This window comes from Globicephala melas, chromosome 8 (genome assembly GCF_963455315.2).
Source record: "Globicephala melas chromosome 8, mGloMel1.2, whole genome shotgun sequence".
In the NCBI taxonomy this organism is placed as follows: domain Eukaryota; kingdom Metazoa; phylum Chordata; class Mammalia; order Artiodactyla; family Delphinidae; genus Globicephala; species Globicephala melas.
Genome location: NC_083321.1, coordinates 103,455,712 through 103,477,294, shown reverse-complemented (window position 1 = coordinate 103,477,294; position 21,583 = coordinate 103,455,712). Strand labels below are relative to the sequence as shown.

Sequence of the window (21,583 nt, the reverse complement as noted above, 5' to 3'; positions counted from 1 at the left end):
ATTTAATCCATTTACATTTAAGGTAATTATCGATATGTGTGTTCCCATTCCCATTTTCTTAATTGTTTTGGGTTTGTTATTGTAGGTCTTTTCCTTCTTTTGTGTTTCTTGCCTAGAGAAGTTCCTTTAGCAGTTGTTGTAGAGCTGGTTTGGTGGTGCTGAACTCTCTCAGCTTTTGCTTGTCTCTAAAGGTTTTAATTTCTCCATCAAATCTGAATGAGATCCTTGCTGGGTAGAGTAATCTTGGTTGCAGGTTTTTCTCCTTCAACACTTTCAATATGTCCTGCCACTCCCTTCTGGCTTGCAGAGTTTCTGCTGAAAGATCAGCTGTTAACCTTATGGGGATTCCCTTGTGTGTTATTTGTTGTTTTTCCCTTGCTGCTTTTAATATGTTTTCTTTGTATTTAATTTTTGACAGTTTGATTAATATGTGTCTTGGCGTATTTCTCCTTGGATTTATCCTGTATGGGACTCTCTGTGCTTCCTGGACTTGATTAACTATTTCCTTTCCCATATTAGGGAAGTTTTCAACTATAATCTCTTCAAATATTTTCTCAGTCCCTTTCTTTTTCTCTTCTTCTTCTGGAACCCCTATAATTCGAATGTTGGTACGTTTAATGTCGTCCCAGAGGTCTCTGAGACTGTCCTCAGTTCTTTTCATTCTTTTTTCTTTATTCTGCTCTGCAGTAGTTATTTCCACTATTTTATCTTCCAGGTCACTTATCCGTTCTTCTGCCTCAGTTATTCTGCTATTGATCCCATCTAGAGTACTTTTAATTTCATTTATTGTGTTGTTCATCGTTGCTTGTTTCATCTTTAGTTCTTCTAGGTCCTTGTTAACTGATTCTTGCATTTTGTCCATTCTATTGTCCATTCTATCTCCAAGATTTCGGATCAACCTTACTATCATTATTCTGAATTCTTTTTCAGGTAGACTGCCTATTTCCTCTTCATTTGTTAGGTCTGATGGGTTTTTATCTTGCGGTGTGTTTTTCTGTCTTTTCATTTTGCTTATCTTACTGTGTTTGGGGTCTCCTTTTTTGCAGGCTGAAGGTTCGTAGTTCCTGTTGTTTTTTGTGTCTGTCCCCAGTGGCTAAGGTTGGTTCAGTGGGTTGTGTAGGTTTCCTGGTGGAGGGTACTAGTGCCTGTGTTCTGGTGGATGAGGCTAGATCTTGTCTTTCTGGTGTGCAGGTCCACGTCTGGTGGTGTGTTTTGGGGTGTCTGTAGACTTATTATGATTTTGGGCCGCCTCTCTGCTAATGGGTGGGGTTGTGTTCCTGTCTTGCTAGTTGTTTGGCATAGGATGTCCAGCACTGTAGCTTGCTGGTCGTTGAGTGAAGCTGGGTGCTGGCGTTGAGATGGAGATCTCTCGGAAATTTTTGCTGTTTGATATTATGTGCAGCTGGGAGGTCTCTTGTGGATCAGTGTCCTGAAGTTGGCTCTCCCACCTCAGAGGCACAGCACTGACTCCTGGCTGCAGCCCCAATAGCCTTTCATCCACAGGGCTCCTTAATTTGGGATGATTGGTTGTCTATTCAGGTATTCCACAGATGCAGGGTATATCAAGTTGATTGTGGAGCTTTAATCCGCTGCTTCTGAGGCTGCTGGGAGAGATTTCCCTTTCTCTTCTTTGTTCTCACAGCTCCCAGGGGCTCAGCTTTGGATTTAGCCCCGCCTGTGCGTGTAGGTCGCCGGAGGACGTCTGTTCTTTGCTCAGACAGGACGGGGTTAAAGGAGCCGCTGATTCGGAGGCTCTGGCTCACTCAGGCCCGGGGGTAGGGAGGGGCACGGAGTGTGGGGCGGGCCTGCGGCGGCAGAGGCCGGCGAGCCGTTGCAGCCTGAGGCGCGCCTGTGCGTTCTCCCGGGGGAGTTGTCCCTGGATCCCGGGACCCCGGCAGTGGCGGGCTGCACAGGCTCCCCGGAAGGGCGCGTGGCCAGTGACCTGTGTTCGCACACAGGCCTCCCGGTGGCGGCAGCAGCGGCCCTAGCCGCTCTGGGCGGCCCTAGCCACGTCCGTCTCTGGGCTCCGCACCCCTAGCCGCGGCCCGCGCCCGTCCCTGGAGCTCTCTCAAGCAGCGTTCTTAATCCCCTCTCCTCGTGCACCAGGAAACAAAGAGGGACGTAAAAGTCTCTTGCCTCTTCGGCAGTTCCAGACTTCTCCCCGGACTCTCTCCCGGCCAGCCGCGGTGCACCAACGCCCCGCAGGCTGTGTTCACGCCGCCAACCTCAGTCCTCTCCCGGCGCTCCGACCAATAGTGTGCTTTTGACCACTTTTCACAGGCAGTCATCATGATTGTTATGGTGGCATTTATTTAGCGCTTATTATGTGCAAGGCACTAGGTATGCTGAAACGTGTTTATCATCTTGTTTATTTTGCCATAGTTCAAACATATGGACAGGCGTAGAGTATCGTATGGCGAACATCTGTGCATCATTCAGTTTGGGGAGATAATTTCATTTAGTTCTATTTGGTTCAGATTTTTCTTTCATAATGTGTCAAAAATTGTAGATAAAATTAAAGCCACCATTTTGCCTTTATTCCCTCTCCTACCCTAAGTAACAGGTACTGAACTTGGTATATTATCTTTCCCATTCATGTTTTCTTTGCATGCTCTTTCAAGTAAACCTCTTCATGTCATTCATTCAGCCAGCAAACACTTGTTTTATTGAAATACCTACTTTATGCCAGAAACTGAGCTGCCAGGAATCAAGTGGTATGCAGAAACAGGTTTGCAGGGGGAGATCTTGGCCAGGGAGCCAGAGGAGCTTTGGTGCCTGCTTGCTGAGACGCCTGGCAGGTGGCTGATTTCTGGGTTCTCTCCTGCTTAAACCCTTCGGTGGCTCCCCATTGTCCTAAGGATAAGGTCACAAGTACTTGACATGCTTATAGGTCCCTTGCTCCTCTCTCTGCTGTCTGCTGCTTCCCTTTCCTTCCCTGTTGTTGAGCTAGCCAGACGTTGCCTGAACTCTTTTTTTATTTCATTTATTTATTTTTAAAAATATTTATTTATTTGGCTGCATCGGGTCTTAGTGGTGGCACGCAGGACCTTTGTTTTAGCATGCAGGCTCTTTTGTTGTGGTGCACGGGCTCTAGAACGAGCAGGCTCAGTAGTTGCAGCACGTGGGCTTAGTTGTCTTGTAGCACGTGGGATCTTAGTTCCCCGACCAGGGACTGAACTTGAGCCCCGGCAGTGAAGTCCTAACCACTGGACCATCAGGGAATTCCCAACAGATCTCTCAAGTTTTTTTTTTTTTTTTTTTAAGTTTATTTATTTGTTTATTTTATTTTTGGCTGCGTTCGGTGTTTGTTGCTGTGCGTGGGCTTTCTCTAGCTGTGGCGAGCGGGAGCTGCTCTTCCTTATGGAGTGCGGGCTTCTCATTGCGGTGGCTTCTCTTGTTGTGGAGCATGGGCTCTAGGCACGCGGGCTCAGTAGTTGTGGCTTGCAGGCTCTAGAGTGCAGGCTCAGTAGTTGTGGCGTGCGGGCTTAGTTGCTCCGCAACATGTGGGATCTTCCCGGGCCAGGGCTCAAACCCGTGTCCCCTGCATTTTCAGGCGGATTCCTAAGCACTGTGCCACCAGGCCCAAAACTTGAGAGGCCCTGACCTCTCAAGTTTTGAGAATTGAGTAAAGATCAGAGGAATTTTTGTTTAAAAAATGTAAAAACTTGAGAGGCCCTGACCTCTCAAGTTTTGAGAATTGAGTAAAGATCAGAGGAATTTTTGTTTAAAAAATGTAAAACCTTGGATGACGGTGATTTTTGCACAACTTTGTGATTGTACTTAATGCCACTGAACCATACACTCAAAAATGGACAAAATGGTAGATTTTATGTTATGCATGTGTTATCCACTTATGCACAAAAACTTAAAAACTTCATTTTTTTTCTTGCTCACTTTTCCTCCTGCTTTTCCTGATTCTCCCAGCCTGAGATCTTCTTTGACGTAGTCAGCTTCTCAACGTGGCAGGAAGTACTGAGCGCCTCGCAGCGCGAGCACCTCCAGCAGTTTCTGCCCCGCTTTCCTGAGGACAGTACTGAGCAGCAGGATGAGCTCATCCTCGCCCTGTTCCGTGGGGAGAACTTCCGCTTCGGAAACCCTCTGCACATCGCCCAGAAGCTTTTCCGAGGTGTGTAGCTCAGCATTCTTGTTTTGAGAGGACTGGAGGGTGGGAACACACCCACTTCTGTGCGTACTCCTTTCTTCGTTTTATTCTATTTTTATGTATAGACACTGACTCCAAGTACTTTCATGCAACACTTTGCTGCCTAGGCCGTTCTTTTTTTTTTTTTTAATAAAAATTTTTAACTTACATAGGAAACATATAAATCATAATTGTAATGCTCATTGATGTGTTATATGAACTCAGCTGTGTAACCACCACCCAGATCGAGAAGTAAAACATTATTAGCATCTTAGAGGCACCCTTTATGACTAGTCTTCAAAAATTATTAAAAACAGTTTACCATTTGGTTTATCACATGGATGTATGTGTGTGTGATGCACATACACGTATTTTTTCTGCAGAAAACCTGACACTTTACCACCAAGCACCTCAGCGTGTATGTATCTCTTAGCAAAGACATCCTTCCACATAATCACAGTCTTAAATTCACCCCCAAGAAACTTTACATTGAACAAGTAATAGCCTAGAATGTCCCATATTCAGATTTTCTCAGTTGTTCCCAATGTCAGTTGGCCTTTATTTATTTATTTATTTTTAACATCTTTATTGGAGTATAATTGCTTTACAATGGTGTGTTAGTTTCTGCTTTATAACAAAATGAATCAGTTATACATATACATATGTTCCCATATCTCCTCCCTCTTGCGTCTCCCTCCCACCTTCCCTATCCCACCCCTCCAGGTGGTCACAAAGCACCGAGCTGATCTCCCTGTGCTATGCGGCTGCTTCCCACTAGCTGTCTACCTTATGTTTGGTAGTGTATATATGTCCATGCCTCTCTCTCGCTTTGTCACAGCTCACCCTTCCCCCTCCCCATATCCTCAAGTCCGTTCTCTAGTAAGTCTGTGTCTTTATTCCTGTCTTACCCCTGGGTTCTTCATGACATTTTTTTTTTCTTAAATTCCATATATATGTGTTAGCATACGGTATTTGTCTTTCTGTTTCTGACTTACTTCACTCTGTATGACAGACTCTAGGTCTATCCACCTCATTACAAATAGCTCAATTTCGTTTCTTTTTATGGCTGGGTAATATTCCATTGTATGTATGTGTCACATCTTCATCCATTCATCCGACGATGGGCTCTTAGGTTGTTTCCATGTCCTGGCTATTGTAAATAGAGCTGCAATGAACATTTTGGTACATGACTCTTTGAATTATGGTTTTCTCAGGGTATATACCCAGTAGTGGGATTGCTGGGTCATATGGTAGTTCTATTTGTAGTTTTTTAAGGAACCTCTATACTGTTCTCCATAGTGGCTGTACCAATTCACATCCCCACCAGCAGTGCAAGAGTGTTCCCTTTTCTCCACACCCTCTCCAGCATTTATTGTTTCTAGATTTTTTGATGATGGCCGTTCTGACTGGTGTGAGATGATACCTCATTGTAGTTTTGATTTGCATTTCTCTAATGATTAATGATGTTGAGCATTCTTTCATGTGTTTGTTGGCAATCTGTATATCTTCTTTGGAGAAATGTCTGTTTAGGTCTTCTGCCCATTTTTGGATTGGGTTGTTTGTTTTTTTTGATATTGAGCTGCATGAGCTGCCTGTAAATTTTGGAGATTAATCCTTTGTCAGTTGCTTCATTTGCAAATATTTTCTCCCATTCTGAGGGTTGTCTTTTCATCTTGTTTATGGTTTCATTTGCTGTGCAAAAGCTTTTAAGTTTCATTGCGTCCCATTTGTTTATTTTTGTTTTTATTTCAGTTTCTCTAGGAGGTGGGTCAGAAAGGATCTTGCTGTGATTTATGTCATAGAGTGTTCTGCCTATGTTTTCCTGTAAGAGTTTGATAGTGTCTGGCCTTACATTTAGGTCTTTAATCCATTTTGAGTTTATTTTTGTGTATGGTGTTAGGGAGTGTTCTAATTTCATACTTTTACATGTAGCTGTCCAGTTTTCCCAGCACCACTCAGTTGACTTTTAAATAGTTGGCTTTTAAATCCAGGATCCACTCAAGATTCATGTGTTGTGTTGGGATCTTCTGTCTCTCAGCTCCCTGAATCTAGGGCCCTCTGCCTTTTTTTCCTTGTCTTTCAAAATACACTTGTGAAGAGCCCAGGACACTTGAATTGTAAAATGTCTTGCTTTCTGGGAAGTTGTCGTCTTGCTTCGTCATAATTAGTTTTGGGTTAAACATTTTGCCAAGAAAGAAGATGGGAAATGTCATTTCTTTCTCATGCCTCCACTCAGGGGATATGTGATGTCAGTCTTGGATTGTTGGTAGGGAGGCTTTTGATCACTTGGCTCTGTGGTATCTGCCAGAGCTACTGACTGTAAGGGCACCTTTTTCCCCCTGTAATTAAGAAGCAATCTGTAGGGTGATATTTAGGGACCATGTGATAATCTTATTTTCCAAAAGCATTTGTTTTACCCAGCGGTTTTAGCATCCACTGACCCTTGCCTGAACCGGTCATTACATTGGGGATTCCAGAATGGTTTGGGGCCACTCTTCAGTCACAGTTTGCTCTCTGTCCAGTGGAGAGGAGGAGAGGATGCTTCTTCCCTTCCCACTTTCTGGGGTGACTTTGCTTTGGCTGGAGGCCCTGAAAGATAGCACATCTTGAGTTTGTGAAACTGGACAGCTTGACAGCTGCAAAAAGACTGGAGGGAATAAGCTTATCATTTCAGACCGCATTATCTTAAGGTTTAAAATGAGCATTCCCTCCTTTGGTGGATCATTAAGGAGGATTTCCCTTCTGGTTGGCCAGTGTTTTATGTCGCTGAAGCCAGGGTCTCAGGTGGGATAAGCTGGTAGGCCTGGTTGGTAGTAGAGGCCGTATCAGGGACTGTGTGTAACGCTGGCATGTTTCCTTCCAAAACAATGTGATGGTCAGGTAAGGATGCAAACGAGGAATGCAAGACAGGAGTTCTGCGATGTCTGGTGTCATGTTTCAGGTCCCGCAGTGATGAGGACAGTTGCGTTACCACGGTTATTGTGGTTATGTGTCTTGACTGAGCTGGCATTGCTTTCAGTGTGCTTTTATTTTTGCTTATCTTTTCTGGTTCTGTTTTAAAAACTCACCTTTTCCATGAGTTCCAAGTGCTTGTCGAGCTGCCTTGACTTCTGTTTCCTCCAGGAAAGAGTCGTCATGAGCTTCAGCTTCGCACTTCCAGCCTCCCCCCAGCACACTGTAGTCGTTTTCCTCCTGACCTACTTTTGCTTGTCTCGGAGGAAGGATATTTTCCGTCTGTTTAAGATTAACCTCTGCTCTTGATCCTCTCATGTTTTACGTCCTCCAGGACCTCGTTTCTCAGTGAACCGTTCTACCATGTGTACTTACTCCACTCCTTTTTCAGCCTGTAGATGTGGTCATGGGTCTCACACTAAAAGAGTCCTTAACCATCTGTCCCCTTCATTGTCCTCTGTCATTTTCCCTTTTCTCCGAACTTCCTGAAAGGCATCCACAGGCGCCGTCCGCTGGTGGCTGTTCCCTATGCCTGCCAACACCTTCGACTTTCTAAACCTACAGGAAAGTTACAAGAGTTTATAGTTGACACCCGCATACTCCTTACCAGGTTCACCAACTATGAATATTTTGCCACTTTTTTTTCTTGTCAATATTGTACTTATTACCACTATTTTTATTTTTGCTGAACCACTTGAGAGTATTGCAGACCTAAGACTCCTGATTTTTCAGCATTCATCTTTGAAGAACAAGAACATTCTCTTAAGTAACCAGAACTGATCAAATTCAGAAATATAGAAAATACTGTATTTAATTTAAATTCTGTACTTAAATTCTGTGTTTCAGTATAAAATTTAACAGTGACATGTTGTTACCTAATGGGTGGTCCGTATTCCTATTTTGCTAGTTGTTTCAGTGCTTGCTTCTTCCTCTGCTCCATTTCTTTTCAGTGAATGTGTGATTTGCAAACAGCATATGGCTTTTCTGTTCTCTCCTTAACCCGTCTGTAGCATTTGATGCCTTGATCTCCATCGTGAGACTCCCCCGCTTTGCAGGTGTGGCCCTCCCCGTCCTGGCTTTCTCCTGTGCCTCAGACGCCCTCCCTGCACCCCTCTCTCTGCTGAGCCCTCATCCGCTCGCTATTCCTGCCTCTGCTCCTGCCGTTAGGCCCCCTCTCCCTCCCCGCCTGCCTGCTCTCACCCACCAGCTCTTCTCTGGGGGCTCTCGCCAGGGCTGCTCTAGCCACCATCTCCACACAGCCACCAGCGTGAGCATCTCAAAACTTTGCTTTTCAGAGTGTTTACCAATTGCCTTCACTTGGAATAAAATTCACAGCCTACCAGGCTCTGTTGCCCCCGGTTTACCGACTTCTCCTGGTGCTGCAGTCTCTCTTGCCGCTGCTCTCTGGCCCAGCACCGCCAATAGAAATGTTACGTGAGCCACACGTTCAATTAAAAAATTTCCAGTACCGGGGCTTCCCTGGTGGCACAGTGGTTGAGAGTCCACCTGCCGAAGCAGGGGATGCGGGTTCGTGCCCGGTCGGGGAGGATCCCACATGCTGCGGAGCGGCTGGGCCCGTGAGCCATGGCTGCTGAGCCTGCGCGTCCAGAGCCTGTGCTCCGCAGTGGGAGAGGCCACAGCAGTGAGAGGCCCGTGTACCTTAGAAAAAAAAAAAAAAAAAATTTCCAGTACCCACATTAAGAATAGTAAAAGCGGGCTTCCCTGGTGGCGCAGTGGTTGAGAGTCCGCCTGCCGATGCAGGGGACACAGGTTCGTGCCCCGGTCCGGGAAGATCCCACATGCCGCGGAGCGGCTGGGCCCGTGAGCCATGGCCGCTGAGCCTGCGCGTCCGGAGCCTGTGCTCCGCAACGGGAGAGGCCACAACAGTGAGAGGCCCGCGTACCGCAAAACAAAAACAAAAACAAAAACAAACAAACAAAAAAAAGAATAGTAAAAGCAGTTTAATTTTAATAATATATTTAAGTTGATGTACTCAAAATGTTATTTATTTTTTAAAATAAATTTATTTGTTTAATTTATTTATTTGTGGCTGCATTGGGTCTTCATTGCTGCACATGGGCTTTCTCTAGTTGCAACGAGCAGGGGCTACTCTTCGTTGCAGTGCATGGGCTTCTCATTGTGGTGGCTTGTCTTGTGGCAGAGCATGGGCTCTAGGCACGTGGGCTTCAGTAGTTGTGGCACGAGGGCTCAGTAGTTGTGGCTCACGGGCTCTAGTGCGCAGGCTCAGTAGCGTGGTGCACAGGCTTAGCTGCTCCGTGGCATGTGGGATCTTCCCGGATCAGGGCTTGAACCCATGTCCCCTGCACTGGCAGGCGGATTCTTAACCACTGCGCCACCAGGAAGTCCCTTGAATTTTTTTTTTTTTTTTTTTTTTTTTGCATTACGCGGGCCTCTCACCGCTGTGGCCTCTCCCACTGCAGAGCATAGGCTCCGGACGGTCAGGCCCAGCGTCCATGGCCTACGGGCCCAGCCGCTCTGCGGCACGTGGGATCCCCCCGGACTGGGGCACGAACCCGTGTCCCCTGCATCGGCAGGCGGACCTCAACCACTGCGCCACCAGGGAAGCCCTCAAAATGTTATTTTAATAGAGCATTTGGCTGTCTTGGTGAGGGAAACTAAAGACTGAAGGAAGGTAACTTTGGAGAAGTACAGAGGCAAAGAAGTAGAATTTTCATCCAATTTCTATATATCAGCATCAGTAGCATTGAACTCTTGCCTCTTTTCTTGAAGGTCAAATTCCTTATTTCTCTGCAACAGGCAGCGTAATGCGGTGGCTAGGAGCGGCTCTGGAGCTGGACTGCCTGGGTTCAGACCCGATTTCCCCTTTTATTAGCTGTGTAACCTTGCGCAAGGTATTTAGTTTCTCCATGCTTCGGGCTCTTCAGTAAAATGAGGATGCAGTAGTACCTTCTTGGTGGGGTGGTTGTGAAGATGAAGTGAGTTAATATATGCACGGCCCTCCTTATATGGTGACAGTTCCATGTCAGGTCCTGTTCTAAGTGTTTGCTGTTATTCGTTACCTCGGAATATCATTAAAGTGGTTGGAATTAAAAAAAAAAAAAAAAGAAACGCCGTGTACTTACTTCAATGCCTCATTTTAGCCTTCTGAGGTTAGCTTTTCCATCTTTCCCCTTAGTTCACTTTGTAGCAGCCTGCTCAAATCTAATATTCCAAAACGGACCTCTGTCATTGCGGCTCCCACAACGGTATGAGTTGCTCGTGTCCAGTGATCTAGGTACCATGCTTGACTTCCTGCCCCAGCATCCAAACGAACAGCAGGTCTAATCTTTCTCCCTCGAAATATATCTGAAGTCTTTCTACTGCCGTTCACATAACCACTGCTCACTCATCAGCTAATATGTGCCAGCCATTCTTCAAGGTTCTGGAGATACAGTCATGACCTTACATTCTACTAGGGGAAAACAAGGTAATAGACAAGCAAGTGTTTGTTGGTATCACGCACTATAAAGAGTGAGGAAGGGTAATGGGACTGGAAGTGACAGGAAGGATCTGGTTCAGAGGTGGTAGTTGGGCAGGGCTTCTCTGTGGAGGTGCATTGGACAGAGACTCAATGAAGGTGCGACGAGCAAGCCGTGAAGTACTGGGTGTTAGTAGGAAGCCTTGCAGGCAGAGGGGACTTGAAGGACAAAGCCTTTGTGAAAAGGCAGAGGGGACTTGAAGGACAAAGGCTTTGCGAAAAGTACGGTACTTCAGCAAACAGCGTGGGCTGCGGCGGAGTGAGCAAAAGGGAGCCTGGTGGAGGATGAGGCCGAGATACGTGGGAACCACAAGGAAGGGCCCTGGGCCTCCTGGCCCCTTGGCTCTACCCTGGGTATGGAGGGAGAGGTCCGACCGGGCCACTGTCGTCCCTCTCCTCAATCACTGCAGTGGTTTTCTTCTTCCTCTTTTGCTCTCGGCCGTGTTATTCTCCTGCTTTAAACCCTTCAGCTGATTTCCACTACACTCAGGGTAAGGTCCAGACTGTGCTGTGGTTTCTGTGTGGTGTGACGTCTGCCCAGTTTCACAGGTCATCTCGGCCCCTCCTCAGCTAAGTCCCTCTGCTTTCCTCACACCAACATTTTTTCAGGGGTTGGAGTGGGCACATTCTTCCTTGCTTCAGGGCCTGCCTTAGCACATGCTGTTCCTTCTGCCTTTTCCCTATTTTTATTTTAAAAATTCCTACTTGCTTAATTTTCCTCCCAATAAATTTTTTAAACATATAGAAAAGTTGATAACCAATACGTATGATGCACATCCGTAAAACTTACCTGTGTTTATCAGTTGTTAGCGTCTTCCCACAGTTGCTGTGATCGGGCCTCATTTCATGTCGCCTTCCTTAGGGGCTCTTTTCCTGATGTCACTCTTCGCTCTCTTTGGTTGTTTTAGGTTGGTTTCCTGGCAGCACGTCAGAGAGTCGAGTACTGGCTTACACGCTTTCTGTCTCTTCCCTTGGACCGTAGGCTCCCCTTTCCCCACTATCCTCCCATCAGTGCAAAGCTGGCCGCCTCTCCAGCCCTCGCTGATGGGTGGCTGACAGATATGCATGGCTGTGCCTGTTCTTTGCAGACGGACACTTCAACCCCGAGGTGGTCAAGTATAGGCAGCTGTGCTTCCGGTCGCAGTACAAACGCTACCTCAGCTCCCAGCAGCAGTACTTCCACCGGCTGCTGAAGCAGATCCTGGCCTCGCGGAGCGTAAGTGCCCCTGGGAGCTGCGTGGGACTCACACCTGGTGACCCAAAGGGGCGGATCAGGGGCAAGAACAAAAGATACCACTGAGGAAGGAAGCTGCCCATCAAGCCCCGACACGACCAAGTGCATCCTTCCTTCTCATGATACGTTTTAAGATGCATCCTGATTTCAGATACGTTAGAACAGGAACAAAAGAAGGATACATCTTAAAATTGATGAAATATTGTAGCTTCTGTATTTACCCAGAAAAAGAGGCAGCTTTCAGATCCATGGTGGGTCGTGCAGGAGAAGCAGCTTGCACTCAGGTTCACGTTCGGGTGCCTGATGGGTGCCAGGCTCAGCGGCTCTGGGTCTGGACCAGCCTTGGGATGCCTTGGGGCAGAGTAGTTCTGGCTCTTATTGGTTCTTTAAGCTTCGGTTTGGAGATACTTCGGGGTCTGGTGTAAGTGTTCATTCTCGATGGAGCAGCACAGCACTCAGATTGGGGATTTTCCATCACAATCAGCACAGGCCCCTTTTATTTGGAAGGAGGGAACTGAGCTTGCTAACAAAGAAGAGAAGAAAGCGTAGACTCGGGGAGCGTGTCAGGACAAGCTGTGGCTGAGGCCGTGCCCCCATCCCATCCGATCTCTCCCAGGATCTCCTGGAGATGGCCCGGCGAAGCGGTCCCACCCTCCCCTCCCGGCAGAAGCGCCCCTCACCATCCCGCACCCCCGAGGAGCGGGAGTGGCGCACCCAGCAGCGCTACCTGAAGGTCCTGCGGGAAGTGAAGGAGGAGTGTGGGGACTCGGCCCTGTCATCGGACGAGGAGGGTATGTGTCCTCCGTGCCCCGCACCATCTGTATCTCATCGGTCTGCACCTGCAGCTGCTTCTCTGGTTGGAGGCCGTGGTAGCCATTTCCCCGTGAGGAAGCCATCCCTGTGGTTTTTCTGGGCGCGTGGTGACGCTCAGAGCCGTTGGGTGGCTGTGACTGCACACCTCGCCACCCTTGACGCTCAGGCACACGCGGGGCCCTCCCGGCAGGTGCTCTGGTCCAGTCGGCTGCTCGAGAGAACCACTGTCCCCGCAGGAGAGTAATAGTGACTGTGACCTCTGCAGTGTGACCCGCCACTGTTGAAGTCTCTCCTCCCGGAAGAGCCGTTGCGCTGACTCAAGTCTGCAGTCCGTCTGGGGAAGGGTCAGGAAGCAGTGGTGGAGCCTGGCCTCCCTCTTGTTGGCTTAGCCTTCTTGAGCCCAGAGAGCCACTTACCCTGTCTCCCCTGCTGGAGTCCACAGGCAGGTTGGATTTACAAGAAAACTTTTCTTTTGCAGATCTCAGCTCGTGGCTCCCGAGCTCTCCAGCGCGCTCTCCTAGCCCTGCAGTGCCCCTCAGGGTGGTGCCCACGCTTTCCACCACGGACATGAAGACTGCAGGTGAGTGGGGCTCGGCGTGGATCTGAGGACTACCTCGGGGTGGGAGACTGGGTTCTGCCTGCCAGGAAAGCAGAGCGGTGTTCCTTAGAATGAGGAGACCTGGGGAAGCTTTCGTGTAGCTCCACTTCTCCGCAGGTAGGTAGGCCAGCTGGCCTTCTGTCCTTTGTTTTGAAAGTTTCTCTTAGGAGCTGACCAGCTGGCATTTTGGCCTCAAGAAAGCAGAATCTTAAAATAACAGTATCAGGATTTCCCTGGCGGTCCAGTGGTTAAGACTCCACGCTTCCACTGCAGGGTCTCGGGTTCGGTCCCTGGTTGGGGAACTAAGATCCCACATGCTGCCCAGCACAGCCCCCAAACAAACAAAAACAACAACCAAAAAAAACCCCCAAAATAATACTAAGGGATAATTCAATAATAGAAAAGGGGTAACCAGAGGCACAGCAGTTTCTTGGCATGTCTGTGAAATTAGAGACTATTTTTAGTTGGGATAGGAGTCAAAGAAGAATGTTCAGAAACTTCTTGGTGTTTTAGGAGCAGCTGAGTACCGAGGTCGTTATTGACGAGTGTACAGAAAAGCTGCAGAGTTGAGCCTGTGACTGTTTCAAGATTGTTGGTACTTGAAGTACACAGGTCAGGAGGGAAGCTCAGAAAATATCTTACTTTCAAACATTACCAGTGACCAGAAAGATGTGAATTTGAGCATTGTGGAAGTGAATGACCGTCCATGTGGTTTGGTTCCTTTTCTCTCAGATAAAATAGAACTGGGGGACAGTGACCTGAAGATAATGCTGAAGAAGCACCATGAGAAGCGGAAACACCAACCAGTAAGATCGGAGGGGTGGTCAGTAGGTTTTCAGTCTGATTCCCCGGATCAGCTATCCTGGGATGATACAGGGAGTCACTACGTTATTAGTCCCCTTTCCTTATCCTTGTTAGGGGACAGGAGCAGCATGGGAGGCCCAGTAACACTGAAGATGTGTGGAGAAGACAGATGCTTTGACTTTGTAAGGCACGCTTACCGCCGTGTCTGATCCAGTCTTTAGGACGACACTGCTGTGTGAATCCTTTCGTCCGTTTAGCAGGGCTTGGAGAGGCCAGGGAGCTTGTCTGACGCCCAACGGCCAGTAAGTGGCAGAGCCAAGCGTCAGAGCCTGTGCTTTTCCCAGGTTTTACGTTTCTGTTCCTTCGCTCCACCAAATGGAGGTAACACTGAGCCAGAGATCATGGTGGAGGAAGGAAAGTCAGTTCACCAAGGCAGAGTGGTGAGATGGGATGAGTCTTATGTTGGGGTTAGAACCGAGTTCTGTCTCTCTCTTTTCCACTTACTATGATGTCGGGCAAATCCCTTAACTTCTCTGAATCCCGTTTTCAGTCTTTGTAAAATACCACTTAGCAAGACTGTTTGAAGAGCATATAAGATAAGGAACGCAAAAGAGCTTTATAAACTAAATGCCACACATGAAGGATTGGAACTCAGTTCTCCCCTGCCCCATTATGAAGAGCAATAGTTTTTATCTCTGTACGTTTTAAATTCAACACAATTTCCTCAAGTACACGTAACGTCTAGTTTTATCTGTAAATTGGGAAAATCAGCAGTTTTAGCTCCTCTTTTGGACCTCCATAACAAATCTCTGAATATCACGTCTAGGATCACCCAGACCTTTTGACGGGGGACCTGACTCTCAATGACATCATGACTCGAGTAAATGCTGGCAGGAAGGGCTCTCTAGCAGGTAAGTGACGTCCTCTGTAAGTGGCCATTGACTGTGGTGTTAGATTACACAGGCCTCTCTACGTATTGCAAAAGGAAAGGAAACCACAGCATCCTTCTTGCTGATAGCCTTTATGTCGTTATTGCCTCTTATGGATTTGTAGGTGGAGAGTGAATATAAAATCAGTACAATGGATCATTGACTCTTTAAAGCACTCATTAGTTTGTTTTAAAAAAAAAAATCAAACGAAACTATATGTCTTATTACTGAGACTTTTCTTTCTTTTGCTGGTGGGCCTTGGGAAAATAATATACAGATAAGACTCCTCATTTCCTGATGTAGAAAATGCAGTTCTATGACTTGAGTTACTTTTTTTCCCCAGCACTATATGACTTGGCTGTCCTTAAAAAAAAGGTTAAGGAAAAAGAGGAAAGGAAGAAGAAGAAAATAAAACTGATCAAATCAGAGGCAGAGGATCTGGCGGAACCCCTAAGCGGTACTGAAGGTCTCCCACCCCTCTCACAGGGACCGTCTCCACTGGCCATACCCGCTATCAAGGAGGAGTAAGTGAGCAGCGGGGGTCATGGCTCAGGGCTGTCCCCAGAGCTGGTGCTTCTTGAGAGCCCTAGGTCCCAGGGGCCCTGCTGGGGAACGTGTATGGTGTGGGCTTTCACTGAGCTTTTTTATGACGGCTGGGAGGCGTGGAGGACCTAAAGCAACCTAGGCATGTGTTCTTGGTTGTTTCGGTGGTTCTTTTTTTTTTTTAATTTATTTATTTTTGACTGCATTAGGTCTTTGTTGCTGCGTGTGGGCTTTCTCTAGTTGCGGCGACCGGGGGCTCTCTTCCTTGCAGTGCGCGGGCTTCTCATTGCAGTGGCTTCTCTTGTTGTGCAGCACGGGCTCTAAGTGCACAGGCTTCAGTAGTTGTGGCGCACGGGCTCAGTAGTTATGGCTCGCGGGATCTAGAGCGCAGGCTCAGTAGCTGTGGCGCACGGGCTTAGTTGCTCCACGGCATGTGGGATCTTCCAGGACCAGGGCTTGAACCCGTGTCCCCTGCATTGGCAGGCGGATTCTTAAACCACTAGGCCACCAGGGAAGCCCTTTTCGGTGGTTCTTATATTTTTCTTCCCTCATTAGGCCTCTCGAAGACCTCAAGCCTTGCCTTGGAATCAATGAAATATCTTCCAGCTTCTTCTCTCTTCTCTTGGAGATCTTGTTGCTGGAGGGGCAGGCTAGCCTTCCTATGGTAAGAATTTTGGAAAAGCCAAGTGTGTAGCAGTTTCAGATTGTAGAAATCTTCAGCTCTGGGTTCCCCGCGAAGCTCCACAGCTGCCTTGCTTTGTGACCTGAGCAGACTGGACAGACATAGCCAGTTTGTTCTGGCACAGCCTTGGAATCGCTGGCGTGGAATAGAAATCTAACCGGGTTCTGCCTTTACTCTCCCTCAGCTAGAGGAGCGAGTTTTGGACTGGCAGTCATCTCCAGCCAGCTCCCTCAATAGCTGGTTCTCTGCGGCCCCCAACTGGGCAGAGTTGGTGTTGCCAGCCCTGCAGTATCTTGCTGGAGAAAGCCGTGGTAAGGTACTTTGCTCTGTAGGGCCCGGTGTTTACCCCGCTTTGTCTAATTCTCGTAGTAGACTGCAGCTTTACTGGCTACATCCGTTGTGGCTTTGCATGATGCGATGCCATGCCTTGGAGGTCTCTGCTGTCCTGATACACCATTAACATACAGAAGTTATCTCGGAGCTCAGGGGTGGCAGTTATTCTGAGTTTAGTAATCTCTCTGACCTGTGTGGCTTGTTCATGGGATCCATTTCTTGCAGCTGTACCTTCCAGCTTCTCTCCATTTGTTGGCTTCAAAGAGAAAACCCAGCAGTGGAAGTTGCTTGGTGAGTAATGCACGTCACCTACCTGTCATAGTAGGTTCTCTTTCTCTTGTTTTCTCCCCGAGCTTCTTGTGCCTTCCAGTCAGTGTGTGCCAGGAGAATGTTGAAAAAGGCAATATTAAACCTTATTTTGCTCAAATAAAAGAGTCCTTCTAGAAATTCTCAGGGTCTGAGTTCACCCCCGTTGGAGTTGGCTGCGGTGGCATTTGCCCTTCAGTTCCGCTGCACTCTGGGGCTGGCTGAATTAAAATCTCTGGGATGTTTTACAATAGCACCTTCATTTATGTCAACCATATCTGTGGTTTTAGGTTAATTTCTAGTAATATGATTGTTTTTCTTTCCTAAAATGGGTTTTGCTATTGAGGATAACGTGTTGGGCAGTCCTCAGTAAGCTACTTCTAAAGAACAGGTTCTTTTTCTTATAAATTTGTGAAGTTCCACTTACTGTGTAAGTTGTAGTAACGTGTACCTGAAATAACTTGGTTATGAGAGGAAGATTCAGTGTTGATTTCCTGTGGAAATGGACAAACCTTTCTCCACTTTGTCCAGTGGTCTATGAAGAGAAACATGGAGAGAAGGTTGTGGAAGTAGTGGATGCGTTCATTGCTTGCAACATGGATTAACCTTCTAGGTGTCAGGCACTGTTAGGTGCCAGGGGTGAGGTAGTGGTTTGTGAGGTAGACAGCGTGCTCCCCTCGTGGAATTTGTTTGGGGAACAAATACTCATTCGAATGAAATGACAAACTTAGCCATTCTGTAAGGGAAAAGTGCCGGTAGGGGTGGGCGTTTGTAAGGAGGCATGGGTGTGGCATGCCTGTGGAGTCCGGGAGGGCCTTCCTGGGGAAGGTCATTTGAGCAGCGGTCTTAACAACGACTAGGGATGAGCCAGGCAGGCGGAGGGAGGCGGCTTCCCATGGGGGGAGCCGTGTGGGTCAGTGACTCAGGGATGGTTCCCGCGGAGATCACACAGGCCTGCTCATAGAGGATGTTGCACCTGGGTAGAGAGGATGCATGAATTTGGGAGCTTTAGGTGGTAAAAGCCGGAGGATGTGGTTGTGGGTTGGGTGTGGCGAGTGAAGGAAGAGGGCAGTCAGGTGTCACTTCTGCTAGATTTGTACCTGGCGGATGGGGGTCCGCCATCGACGTAGGCAGCTGGGGAGGACGTCCAGGCCTGGGTGAGGGTGAGGCGCGTGAGTGTAGTTGTGCACATGCTGCCTTGAGCTGCCTTTGGGGTGTTGAAATGGACATGTTAAGTAGGCAGTGGGTTTAGAGTCCAGACCCACAGTCAGGGTAGAAAGCTGTGGGCACATGTGCAGTAAGCGAAGTCAAAGGCATGGGGAGAATGAGGAGGAAAGAGGGCCTGGGGCTAAGCCTTGATAAGCTCCGAGGTGGCGGAGGCTGAGTGGGGACACGGGAGAGGCAGTGACCGCAGAGTCAGGCGGAAGCTGTGAGGTCCGAGAGTCAGGAGGTGGGGAGTGGTCATTAACCTTCATTGTTCCTAAGGTTCAGGAAGGTCAAGACTGGATTTGTGGACATGAAAGAAATGATGGCTCCCTTGGAGGAGTGATTCCTTAGTGGGGTGATGCCGGTTGCGGGCAGAGGTGAGCTGAGGCCGCTCGTGAGGCTGGCTGCAGCTCTTCCCGCCTGTCCGGCTGGTGGCGGAGGATCGGCCGGGGGAGGCTGCCCTAATAGGACCAGGTAATAAGTGTCTCAGGCCTGTGGGGCAGATGCTTTCTGCTGTGGCTACTCAACTCTGCCCTGTGCACAGCAGCCAGAGACAGGGTGTAAACAAATGACCACAAAACTGTGTTTCCAGAAGTGGTTTGCTGACCTTCACGTACACCGCAGAGGTCTGCACGTGCTACCGATCAGGCCCCCTTTCCTGCAGGCAGGAAAACGTTTCCCAGTCCCCCTGGTTAAAGGGACAGTGAGTGTGGACAGCGCTTTCTAGAGGTTTGGTGGCGGAGGGGAGCAGAGGAAGCGGGGCTCGTGGCCAGGAGAGGACTTAAGTGTCGGTGGAGAGGGACAGGAGAGGAGGGGACACCTGTCATAGGGTGAATTCCTGGGGGCAGGGGCCGGCCTCAGGTGGCAGGAGGCAGCACATCTGTCCGGGTGGAGGAGGAGCCGTGGCTGCTGGGTCGCGCCGTGGGGAGTTGAGGGGATGGGTCTGTGGCCTTCCTGTGGGAGGTGGGAGGCCTGCTGTGCGCGGGAAGGGTGGTGGAGAAGGGGGGGCAGTTGCTGTCCAGCGGGCAGGGAGGCCGGCTAGTGCGGGGCTCGCGGGCAGATTGAGGGCCAGTGACGGTGGCTGTCTGCTCATTGATAGAGGTGTTCTCTGCCTGTCTCTGGGCCTTGTCTCTGGCAGCCGGCAGCTGCCCGAGTGGAGAGTATGGCTGGTTTAGGACGTGAGCTTTGCTCGACGGAAGTGATGCAGAGATGGAAGGGACAGGTGTTAGGTATTGCTGTGTTGCTCGGCTTGTCGTTGAAGTGACGGGCGTGGGCCCTCGCCGAGTGGGGGAAGTGTGAAGGGAGGGGCTGAGGGGGCCGGAAAGTGGGATGTCTGGACCAGCAGTGCGGTGGAGTCCAGGTAACGTTTTGGTGGGCGAGGGTAGACAGCGGGGAGGGGAGGGGAGGGGAGGGGAGGCAGCTGCGGCCAGAGAGCAGGATGCGGGGTTAGTTGAAGGTTCCCAGTCCTGGCCGTGTGCTGCCGCCAGTTGGGAAGCTTTTTAAAAATGCTGGTACCTGGGCCTTACCCACAGGGGTTCTGATTGATTGGTTGAGTGGGGCCCAAGCCTTGGCATTTTTAAAAGTTTCCAGGTGATTCTTAGGCGTAGCCAGGGTTGAGAAACTGGATTAGGCATTTTGAAGAGTCCCGTTTGGGGGAATGACAAGGTCCAATTGTGATAGTGGGAATGAGAGGCTGGAGTCGGGGGAGGAGGCCCTGAGGTCACGTGACTGAGGAGTTAGGGTGCTGGCTGGACTGTCCATACGGATGTCCATCCGGACCCTTCAAGTTAATCCAGCAAGGTGAGTGTTTAATCCCTTCCAGTTAATTTCAAGGTAATTTCTGTGAGTGGTGTCAGACAGGGGTCCAGTTTCATTCTGCCTGTGGATGTCCAGGCAGAGGGGTATTCTGTGTACAGGACCATCGCTGTAGGTCCAGATGTAGATACAGCAAGCAAGGAGGAAGTGGCATCCTTAGGTCATATCCTTAGATCATATTACTATTTTTTGCCTTTTTGTTCTAATAGGCCAGTCCCAAGATAATGAAAAGGAGTTAGCTGCACTCTTCCAGCTGTGGCTGGAAACTAAAGACCAGGCCTTCTGTAAGGTATGGTTGTTGAGAACTACCAGCTTTCTCGTGCTGGGCTTCCAGAACCCTGAGTTAGCCAAAATCCTTCAGTCCATTTACCTGTTACTGCTTTCCTTTTCTCCAGCAAGAAAATGAAGACAGCTCAGATGCCACAACGCCTGTTCCTCGGGTGTGAGTATAGTACCCTAACGGAGGATGGTGCCCCAAGAAAGCATCATCTCAGTACTGCCCTGGTTGTGCTGACACATCCTTGTATGTTAGAGCCAGAGTGGGCTTGAGATGCCGGGATCCACTGGTCCTTATCTGCCTCAGCCTCGCTAAGAGGCAGCACGCTCCCAGCAGTGGAACTGTTTTCCCCATGAGTCTCTGAGGAGGTGGGATCCACCTGTAGGTGCATGCTTTTCCCCGGTCCCCCCTTCAGTTCCCGCTGGAGAATGGGCTATCCAGCCCATCTTCCTCATTTTACCTACAAAGAAAGGGAGGTGTGAGGGTAAGTGACAGGACCCAGGCTGGGATTTAGGTCTCGACCTCGTCCTGAGCCTTTGTATCTCTCATGTGACTGTTTCCAGTCTGTCATGGTCCCTTTTCTTTCTCCCCAGCTTTGTAGAGATATAATTGACAAAGCATGGTGTAAGTTTAAGGTGTACGGTGTATTGATTTTATTTATATATATATATATACACACACACATATATGTACATATATATAGTGAAGTGATTACCACAGTAAGGGTAGTTAACCCATCCGTCACCTTACATAATTACCAGTTCTTTTTTTGTAGTGAAAACATTTAAGATCTTTCTTAGCAACATTCAAGTATATGATGCAGTATTGTTGACTGTAGTCACCATGCTATTTGTTAGATCCGTAGAACTTTCTATAACTTTAACCAGTGTCTCCCCATTTCCCCCATCCCCTGGTAACTGCCATTCTAGGCTCTGTTTCTGTGAGTTACGCTTCTTTTAGGTTCCATGTGTAAGTGAGATCGTACAGTGTTTGTCTTTCACTGACTTATTTCACTAAGCATAATACCCTCTAGATCCATCCATGTTGTTGCAAATGGCAGAATTTCCTACATTTTTTAATGACTGAATAACATTCCGCTGTGTGTGTGTGTGTGTGTGTGTGTGTGTGTGTGTACACACACACATTTTGTTTATCCATTCATCCATTGGTGGACACTTATCTCTCACAGTTGTTTCCATGTCTTGGCTATTGTAAATAATGTAGTGAATATGGGGGTACAGATATCTCTTTGAGATAGTGGTTTCATTTCCTTTGGAAATATTCCCAGAGGTAAGATTGCTGGATCATGTGGTAGTTCTGTTTTCAGTTTTCTGAGGAACGTCCATACTACTTTCCCTAACGGCTGCACCAGTTTGCATTCCCACCATGGTGCACAAGGGTTTCCTTTTCTCTGCATCCTCGCCAACACTTGTTATTTCTGGTCTTTCTGG

The 21,583-nt window shown here is 48.3% G+C and overlaps 1 protein-coding gene across 5 annotated transcripts in view; it reads left to right on the top strand.

Moving 5' to 3' along the window:
* Positions 1 to 21,583, top strand: part of NFRKB (nuclear factor related to kappaB binding protein) — a 43,119-nt gene that overhangs the window by 7,213 nt on the left and 14,323 nt on the right. For all 5 annotated transcript variants that reach the window (XM_030841181.2, XM_030841191.2, XM_070046223.1 and 2 more), the window contains 12 exons: positions 3,925 to 4,126; positions 11,681 to 11,808; positions 12,443 to 12,617; positions 13,118 to 13,219; positions 13,970 to 14,043; positions 14,868 to 14,952; positions 15,314 to 15,494; positions 16,069 to 16,177; positions 16,380 to 16,506; positions 16,754 to 16,819; positions 20,065 to 20,144; positions 20,251 to 20,297. In XM_030841181.2, coding sequence (XP_030697041.1) covers positions 3,925 to 4,126; positions 11,681 to 11,808; positions 12,443 to 12,617; positions 13,118 to 13,219; positions 13,970 to 14,043; positions 14,868 to 14,952; positions 15,314 to 15,494; positions 16,069 to 16,177; positions 16,380 to 16,506; positions 16,754 to 16,819; positions 20,065 to 20,144; positions 20,251 to 20,297 — 1,376 coding nt within the window. The remainder of the gene's footprint in view (positions 1 to 3,924; positions 4,127 to 11,680; positions 11,809 to 12,442; positions 12,618 to 13,117; positions 13,220 to 13,969; positions 14,044 to 14,867; positions 14,953 to 15,313; positions 15,495 to 16,068; positions 16,178 to 16,379; positions 16,507 to 16,753; positions 16,820 to 20,064; positions 20,145 to 20,250; positions 20,298 to 21,583) is intronic.